Raw genomic sequence first — 10,000 nt, 5'->3', positions numbered from 1 at the left:
CACACACACAGCTGTGCTCTCTAGGCCACTGGTGTCAGTGTTGGCTCAGCTACAACACTATTACAGGCAACACATGACATCATGCAGCGTGCGCAAACACACACACACACACACACACACACACACACACACACACACACACACACACACACACACACACACTCCCTACTGACTAAGCTGATTTTCACACAACAGGGAATTGATTGAAACAGACTACCATCATCATAATGATCACCACAGCTGCACAGAGAGAGAGAGAGTGTGTGTGTGTGAAGGTGACAGCACACTCACCAAGTCATGAGGGTAGAAGCGGACTGAGGTAGAACTAGAAAGGTGAGAATCTGTGTCCCTACAGAGAGAGACAGAGACAGAGAGAGAGAGAGAGAGATATCATTATAAAATAAAGGAATGGAGAATATATTTATCGCTATGCTGTTGGAGAAATGTAGTCGGTGAGTGTCTGATAGGAAATCCTGAGACAGAATATCTGCCCATCAGTTTGTGACCTGGAGCTCAAGTGCAGTTGGGTTGTGTAGCAGGACAAAGATCCAAAGTGATACAGCAGGCATTAGGCAAGCCCAGTTTTCAACAGATCACAAGAAACTGAATGAGTGTGTGGGAGTGGGAGGTTTTGCACGCAGTCAAAGTTCTGACCCCAATCATACGGAGACGCTGTGGCAAGACCTTCACTGGGCAGGAAATGCTGGAAAACCACCCTGATGTTATTAACCACCCAGATGTTACTACATTTTAACTCAGATACGGTCAATTCTGTGGCCAAAGCTGCATTCTCACGCTTAGCTCATGGCTACAAATAAAATAAATGTCTGTAAACACACACACACACACACACACACACACACACACACACACACACACACTTCTCTCCACCAGCTCAAACCCGTCTAGGTAGCATCCACCAGTAGGCCATTAACCAAATCCACAGCCACATCAGTCTAGACTCTGAGTGGGCGTGTATTTGGGGGACTGTTGGCTTTTAGTGTTTGTAGGTGTGATTTTCCAGCGGATCGCTCCATTAAGAAGGGGTCCTCCTGCTCTGGACAGACAGGAGCTTCGAGAACTCACCAGATATTGTTGGAGGCTCGTCTCGTTGCCGGCTCAAAGTTGACGAGAGACATGTCGCATCCTCCAACCTCGTACAGAGGAGGGGTGAGCTTTCCTACAAGAACACACAGAAAATATGGATATTGAAATAAACAACAACAAATGTTGTTTAATCGTGTCAACATGACGTATACCACCGTATAATGCTGATCATCCTGATCAAGTATATATACTGATCAGAATTATTGCACAAAACCCACATTATTGGAAAAACAGCTTTAGTGTTTAGCACCAGAAATCACCAAACAAGCCGCAATCAGAACCAGACACGTGTTCAATCAGAGGACAAACACGCCTGGACCACAGACCCACTGTGTGTTAGCGGGAAATGCGTTCGCAGAAACCGGCACTGACCCACACTCCTCTGATTATTCTAACCCGCCGGTCCGGTTCTAGTATCGGTCTGTAAGCGCAAACCACTTCGTGTTTATCTGAGGTTTAGAACAGGTCCCAAGAAATGCAGCTGAGAATGAGCCGCTCGACTAACTCACAGCCTGGAGCTCAGAGCCAGCCAGCTGCTGACTCCGGGAACACAGGTGAAGATTAGCCGGGTTGGCCAACTCCGAAGCCACAGTTGAAGATGGATGGACAAATAAATAAATAAATAAATAAACACCCTCTCACTCACGATTAGAAACATCTGTTCATGCTCTTAAAAACGTCTGTGAGCGTCAGACTGATTATCCTTGTGTTTATTTGAGGTTTGTCACAGGTCTGAAGAAATACAGTTGAAAATTAGCCAGCTGGCTAACTCACAGGCTAATGCTGACAATTAGCCAGCTGGCTAACTCAGGGAACCATTCATTGTGGGATAAGTGCCGTTATGGAGGTATCCTGTGGTCAGGGCTGTCCTGTAGTCCGCTAGGGTTCCTTCTGACCGCTCTCTTTCTGAAGTAGCTAACGCTAACATTATCCCCGGTGTTGTTGTGGATTAGCCGCGCTAGTAAACAGAGCAGACCCCCAGTCAGGGCAGCAGCAGCAGCAGCGGCGGGTCACTCTGGTCCTGTTCAGACTGTAAACTGTCCTGCAATTCTCTCACCTGCGTGTTCATTAATGCAGGAGCGTGAACAGTAGCGTTAAACAGGTTCCTGCCCTTTTCTAAACCCACCCACAATCCACACACTCACACACTCACACACTCACACACTCACACACTGACCAGAGCTCCCACTCCACCCAGTTTCACTGTGTTCAACTCCAGAAGAAAAACTCCACCATGCAGACACAGAGATCCTGGCAGTAGAGCTCATGCAATAGTGTCTCATGCAGACAGAGCATTACTGAACGAATGAGCGAAGTGTTGGTCCTGGAACCAGTGTAAAAGCATGCAGGAAGGGAGTGTGTATCATTCAGACAGAGGAAAACAGTATACAGACTGAGGGTGTGAACGTAGAGTCTGTGTGACCAGAAGATAAAAGTATAGAGTATAGAACCTTGCAGGCGGAGTGTGTATCATGCAGACGGAGTATAAAGGCATGCAGTCGGAGTGTGTATCATGCAGACGGAGTATTATGGCATGCAGTCGGAGTGTGTATCATGCAGACGGAGTATAAAAGCTTGCAGTCGGAGTATAAAGGCATGCAGACGGAGTATAAAAGCTTGCAGGCGGAGTGTGTATCATGCAGACGGAGTATAAAAGCTTGCAGGCGGAGTGTGTATCATGCAGACGGAGTATAAAGGCTTGCAGGCGGAGTGTGTATCATGCAGACGGAGTATAAAAGCTTGCAGGCGGAGTGTGTATCATGCAGACGGAGTATAAAAGCTTGCAGGCGGAGTGTGTATCATGCAGACGGAGTATAAAAGCTTGCAGGCGGAGTGTGTATCATGCAGACGGAGTATAAAAGCTTGCAGGCGGAGTGTGTATCATGCAGACGGAGTATAAAAGCTTGCAGGCGGAGTGTGTATCATGCAGACGGAGTGCGTATCGTGCAGTTCCTTGTGCTTCGTACCAAAGTCTTCCTGCAGGCTGGCCACGCCCACCGTGGAGGTTTTATCCTGAGAGCCCTCGAGCTGCACACTTCCATTCCTGACCAGCAGGGAGGCGCTAGCGCTCAGAACCGTCACCTGGGACGGCGTACGGGATGGATGACCTCTGACCCCCGACACAGACGCCTGAGACGCCTGGCTCAGGGCCTCCTGCAGACTGGGGGAAGTTGGGGAGGGGGTGGATGAGGTGAGAGAGGGTGAGTGAGTGTGTGTGGTGTGTGTTCATACAGTGAATCCTCATTACTATGTGTGTCTTTGTTAATGCAGAAGAGATGTTGGTGGGCGTAGCCTAAGCAGCTTTATAGAGCAGAAGGTCAGTATTCCAGGTGTGTCCACACTTTTGACAGGTAAATTACAGTGAAATGACAAATAAAACACATGTCAGAGAAGCTCATGCAGAACAAAGAGGGGTTAGAACACCGCTGTGGTCTTTATTTAGAGACGGAAGATTCTACTGACCCTCAGCAGGGCCAAACGCTTAGCCTAGCATTTCTGCTCTCGGGCCAAAACATGACCTTCACTGGCCGTCTGCCCAGTTTATCCTTTACTCTGGAGGACAGTGCTGAGTCTTCTGGTGGGGCGTGTAATTACACATTCAAGCAGAACATTCAGCACTTTCCTGCCTAGTCACTTTCAGAGTACAGGATAAACTGGAACGAGCCGAACTCCCGCTAGCGTAGGCTCAGACCCCTTCACCGCAGCAGCAGGGTAACCGACTGGCCATCCAGGGTCATACCTACCAGCGATTACAAAACTCACGACTAGAAACCGGATTCAAGATCCAGATTTGAAGATCTCTGGTATAGGGTAACCATGGAAATGGGTCAGGGAAACAACTGAAATGGGTATAATGGAACCCGGGAATGGATACAACGCAACCATGAGGTTAGTGAAACCATGAAAATGGGTGTAGCGTAACGAGGGGAATTAGGGTAGGGTAACTATGGGAATTGGCATAGAAACGGGTTTAAGACAACCGACGGAACTGGGTGTAGTGTAACCATGGAAATGCGGAACTATGGGAATAGGTGAAGTGAAACCATATAAATAGGTGCAAGACCAATGGACCAATGGAATTGAGTGCTGCGTAACTACAGAAATGGATCTGGGTGTAGCGTAACCATGGAAATTAGTTGTGGGTAACTATGGGAATGGGTATAGTGAAACCACAGAAACAGGTGTAGTGAAACCACTGAAATGAATATAGGGTAACCATGGAAATGTGCTTAGCGAAACAAGGTATAATGTGACCACAGGAAAGGATATCGTGTAACCATGGACATGGTGTAGTGAAACCATGAAAATGGGTGTTACATAACCATGGTAATGGGCGTAGCATAATCACTAAAACCGGTATAGGGTAACCATGGAACTGGGTGTAGTTTTAAGACAATCAATGAGAATGGGTGTAGCATGACATCAAATTCGTATTGGTATGGGAATAGGTATAGTGAAACCACAGAAACGGGTGTAGCCAAACCATAGAAATGAGCGAAAGTAATCATGAGAATGGGTACAGGGTAACCGTGGGAATGGTTGTAACCATAGTAACATATGTTACACAGCCATGGAAACGGGTATAGCCCACTGCTCCATCCGTCAGTTATGTACCTGTGCTTCAGAGAGATATTTGCATCTCAGCTCATTTTACAATTCTATTTCTATTTATCATCTGGATTATTCATCATCTCACCTCCATCTTCACCTCCATCTCTCTCCATCTCAGACTCCCCAGCAGTCTAAGGGCAGGGAACAGCCCAGTGAACAGATTTAAAGAAAATATCAATATGATCAATAGTTCCTCGCTCGGGGGAACTGTCCGGCCGATCTGTTCCTGGAAAAGCTCAGAGGCTGCACCTGCTGGACGGTCAACCAAGAACCCCAACCTGACCCAGACCCAGCACAGGCAGAACCAGGATAAACAGACACCCTGAGAGACCTCACAGTGCGTGGAGGTGTGCAGTAATCTCTAATCCCGCCTCCCCACTATCTAGAACACTCCCCTCACAATCTCAAGTTCCTACCAGCACTGGGAGGAGGAAGGCCGGCCGTCTCCCCCTGAGACACAGAGAAGCTCCACCCTATCTTCTCAAACACCACCACTGGAGCTCAACACGGTCTAGAACTGTCTAGAACCATCAGAGCCCAAACGATCATTTGGATACTTGAATGGTTCTCAAACATACAAGAAAAAGCTCTTTAGGTGGTTCTAAATAGAACAAATGGGTTTTTTTTTTTTTTTAAACAAATGGTTCTACATAGCACCAAAAGGGTTCCACTACTGTTATGAGTCAAAGAACACTTTAGAACTCTATAGAGAACCCCTCTTTTTAGAGCATGCATTTTCGAGTTTGATGGTTTAGCGGCTCTACCACACTCCTTTAAATAAAGGGTTCTTGGACCCGGACCAGTTTAGAATCCAAATGGTTCTTTGAGTTCTCAAGGTTCTACACTGCTTCAATAGTTCTTTACGGGTTCTGTAAAATCAGCTGTTCTGTATAGAACCAAGACCTCTCGATCAAGCACATGTGAGGTAGGGGTGCTAGGTTGGGAGAAGGGTATGTGGGAGAGATGTTTAAGATGATGAAGATGAAGATGATGATGAAGATGATGAGGGTGAAGCATGCACTCGTCCCATGCCCCCCTTGATAGTCAGCAGTGTGAGGGGGGGCAGTAGGTGAGGCGTACCTGAGCGGGGATCCGATGAGTGAGGTGGGGGGGGTGGGGTTACTCCCGGCGTTGTGCCGCCTCCGGACGGCCTGCCGACGAAATGTGCTACGCTCCCGCCGAAACGTTACAGCGTCCTCAACGCCCGGGGCTGCCCACAGGGGAGAGAGAGGGGTTGTCGTCATGGAAACGCATGCTTTACGATGGCTGGAGTGAATCCAGCTGTAGCTTAGCTAGCTAGCTAAAGTGCTGTGAAGGATTGACAAAAGTATTGGGACACCTGCTAAATCACTGTTTCTTCTGAAATCAAGGCTATGAAAAAGAGCTGATTCTGCTTCTGTTGGAGTAACTGTCTCTACTGTCCAGAGAAGAAGACTTTCTACTAGATTCTGGAGGAGGAGCATTGCTGTGAGGATTTAATTGCATTCAGCAACAAGAGCGTTAGTGAGGTCAGGATGTTGGATGTTGATCACCACCCCACCTCATCATCCTCAACTCCTCCCATCCAAAAGTACTGGATGGAGCTCCACCACCATCACTCCAGAGAACACAGCTCCACTGCTCCACAGCTCAATGCTATTCTATTGGCAGTACTTCTCTACAGGGACTAGAGAGGCTGTGTGTGTGCATTTGCACATCTGTGTCAGCGCTAGATGCAGCTTAAAGCCTTTATTAGAAGAGGTGTCCACAAACTTTGTGTGTGTGCTTTGATGCTTTTTCATGCTAGATTTCAGCCCAGAGTGACCGTTTCTAATAACTCTTCTAAAGAAAAAGGCTGGAACTCCCCGACACTGACGTATGGCTGTGCCAGTTCATGGGCCAGTTCAGTGGGCTGGACACAGTGGGGACTGTTACACTGAAGGGGATGGTTCACACTGACCGGGCTGATCTGACGGAAGATGTACCGAACAGAAGGAGTGATCTATCTGTGACTGAACAGAGGATTCTTCCACTCAGCCTGGGGGGAGGGGGAGGGGGGTGGGCTTACATCACCTGTCTGAATCTACATCTGCCCACCCCCCCCCCCAACACACACACACACACACACACACACACACACACACACACACACACACACACACACACAACCACCACCACCACACACACCTACCCCTCCCGGCAGTGGACGCCACACGCTGATCACAATCACATGACCACAGAGGAGCAACAGATATACGAGCTGCTGCGTCTGTGTCAACATGACCAAAGTCCAGAAACCTCTCCCGACCACAGCCGGTCATAAAGGACTGTGGTGTGTGTGTGTGTGTGTGTGTGTGTGTGTGTGTCTCAGAGAGAGAGAGAGAGACCATCACCAGCTTTGATAAAGGAAGTGAGAGATGAACTTCAAAAGCCAAAGCAAACAAAAACAGATCTTAAACCATACACACATACACACATACACACACACACCAATTTGGACAGATGTTCCAGTCACACCATCAGAGCTACAGGACAGGCAGAGAGACAATTAAAATAAGAATGAGAGAGAGATTTAAAAGGAACTGTGTGTGTGTGTGTGTGTGTGTGTTGTGTGTGTGTGTGGAAAAAGCACAGTGAGAACACTGTTTATAAATGGTGCAATGATTCCAGGGAAACACACACACACACACACACACACACACACACAGTACAGATTTCCTTAAAAGATCACCTAGACCCTCCCAAACACCCAGAAACCCACCATATGCTCTGGCCACTTTATTAGAAACCCCCTACTACCTTGGGCTTCCACTCTCTGCCACTTTATTAGAAACCCCCTATTACCTTGTGCTTCCACTCACTGGCCACTTTATTAGAAACCCCCTACTACCTTGGGCTTCCACTCACTGGCCACTTTATTAGAAACACCCTATTACCTTGGGCTTCCACTCACTGGCCACTTTATTAGAAACACCCTATTACCTTGTGCTTCCACTCACTGGCCACTTTATTAGAAACACCCTATTACCTTGGGCTTCCACTCTCTGGCCACTTTATTAGAAACACCCTACTACCTTGGGCTTCCACTCACTGGCCACTTTATTAGAAACACCCTACTACCTTGTGCTTCCACTCACTGGCCACTTTATTAGAAACACCCTATTACCTTGGGCTTCCACTCACTGCCACTTTATTAGAAACACCCTACCACCTTCCACTTCCACTCACTGGCCACTTTATCAGAAACACTACTACAATGCGCTTCCACTGGAAAACTCACTGGAAAAAAATTTAGTGTGTGTGTGTGTGTGTGTGTGAGAGAGAGTGAGAGAGAGAGAGAGAGAGAGAGAGACCGCTCACCTCTGGCAGCAGCACTGCTATCATGCGGGTCAGTGAGCGTGATGGGGCAGGGCAGGCTGTTTCGGGAGCGTGTGACAGACTCCAGCTGGCACGCCCTGCCCAGTAGCGACGCCGCGTCCAGCACCTCGCCCTCCTTCGCCTCTAGGTCCGATTTGGAGGTGGTGAGCGGTCGAGGGCCGGCGGGTGCCCCCAGGTGGTGGGGGTCAGTAAGGCAGGAGGAGGTGGCGGCGGCGGCGGCGGCGGATGTATTGCTGCTGTCCAGGCTGAGCACGCGGGCATGGGTCTTGGCGCTGCCTGTGCTTGCTGCCCGCCGAGATGACCGCCTCTTCCCTCGCTCTCTGTCCCTGTCCTTCACTCGGTCGCCGGTGTGTGCCCGCGCGTGCCCGTTGCACCTTGACCGCGGTGGCGCCGTAACGGGCATCGGAAGGCGAGGGGCAAGAGTGGGAGGTGCTGGAGGAGGAGTCTGTGCTGAGCTGGTGCGCAGAATGGAGGCTGGAGGCGTGGCTGAGTTCGCTCTGGTCACTGGAGTCCTCCTCTCCTTTAGCGAAAACGGCCGAGCGAGGCTTGGCCAGCCCCCGCAGGCTCATGTAGTCCCGGTGACGGCTGGCGTCGAAGCTGTTCGCCCGCTTCTTACCTAGAGCTGGAAACACACCGCAGGAGGTTTCTGTATCCGTCCATATGGACATCGTGTGAAAGTGGCCATTTCTAAAATTGATCATAATGACATTCACTGTCTGCTTCTTATCCGGTGCTGGGCTATATGATCATAATTACAGGTCAAAAGAATTCAGAAATGTGATGAGCTCAAATAAATGGTACATTAAATATCGTATATTTTATGCATTTAATCAGTTAAGTTCAGTAAAGCTGCGCAGAAAATTGCCAATTTGTTTGTTTACTGTGAGGATTTGTTAACTTATTGACACTAAGGGGTCATTTGAACAGGGGAGCACACGCTTTTGCATATATTAGGGGTGGATTTTTCAGGGGTGATGCCACTGGTTTGTAATCAAGGACACCAATAACTTATATTTGAAGGCTGATATTCATTTACCAAAAAAACTGATGTTTATAGTGTGAAAATTTACGACAAAACAATTTACATAAATAAATATTCAAAATTTATTACAAATAAAGTGCTCTGAGCATTCTGAATATCGGCTCCAAATACCGGCTAGGACAATAATCGGTCAACCCCCTGCATTAAACCACTGATAGAAATGTATATAAAAAATATGTTTCTCTATAATTTAAATCTGGAATTAGTTTTTAGACTGTATCAGAATTTTAGGATGAATGGACCAATAGAAATGCTCCACTACGACTTGGAATTAAATCTGTGTACAGTGACTTCCATTGAAAGTTCAGAAGGTTTTCTCCTCCACCTGTAAAGCTGCTGTTTTGGAGATACAAGCTTTTTCCACGACAGTGACAGTATGCACATAACTATAATAATGAATAAAAAGGAGTTAGTGTTTTATCGTAAGCTTGTATTCTCACCGTTACGCCGCCGCCCACTCCGACCCGCACCAGCAGACGAAGCGGCCCGCTGCACGGGATCTGCCGATTTGGGCTTAACGTCGTCTCTCTCCGCCGCCTGGTCAGGCTGGGAGGGGTCACTAGTCCTGACCCCACTCCCCTTCCTTCAGAGGCTCCGCCCCCTCTTGGCTGGTGGTCTGCAGTGCGTTCGCAGGGGTGGAGGGGTCGTCGCTGGCTGGTTTGGTGCTGAGTTCGTTGGCGTGGGGGGTTTCTGTTGGCCTCCCCCGAGGCCAGGCTGGCGCTGAGTGAGTCGCTGGGTCCTGACGCCCCTCGTTCGTCCCCGGACAGCGAGAGAAGACTTTCCACGTGGGTGGAGCTGGTCTGCTCGCTGTGCAGGCTGCTCAGGGTGCTGTTGGTGTCTCGGTCCGTGCCGCTGCAGTAGCTCTCCGTCGAGCCGCTGCTG

General features: G+C 48.7%; 1 protein-coding gene across 1 annotated transcript in view; it reads right to left on the bottom strand.

Moving 5' to 3' along the window:
* pcnx1 (pecanex 1) overlaps positions 1–10,000 on the bottom strand; it is a 34,354-nt gene that overhangs the window by 12,969 nt on the left and 11,385 nt on the right. Inside the window, 9 exon segments of the mRNA XM_072677262.1 lie at positions 292–349; positions 1,087–1,180; positions 3,075–3,268; positions 5,800–5,929; positions 8,059–8,446; positions 8,448–8,698; positions 9,559–9,697; positions 9,699–9,803; positions 9,805–10,000. The exon segment at positions 9,805–10,000 is cut by the window's right edge and continues 418 nt beyond it. Of these exon segments, the coding sequence (XP_072533363.1) occupies positions 292–349; positions 1,087–1,180; positions 3,075–3,268; positions 5,800–5,929; positions 8,059–8,446; positions 8,448–8,698; positions 9,559–9,697; positions 9,699–9,803; positions 9,805–10,000 (1,555 nt within the window).

Source organism: Salminus brasiliensis, chromosome 4 (genome assembly GCF_030463535.1).
Source record: "Salminus brasiliensis chromosome 4, fSalBra1.hap2, whole genome shotgun sequence".
Lineage (NCBI taxonomy): Eukaryota > Metazoa > Chordata > Actinopteri > Characiformes > Bryconidae > Salminus > Salminus brasiliensis.
This window is presented reverse-complemented; position numbering and strand designations above follow the sequence as displayed.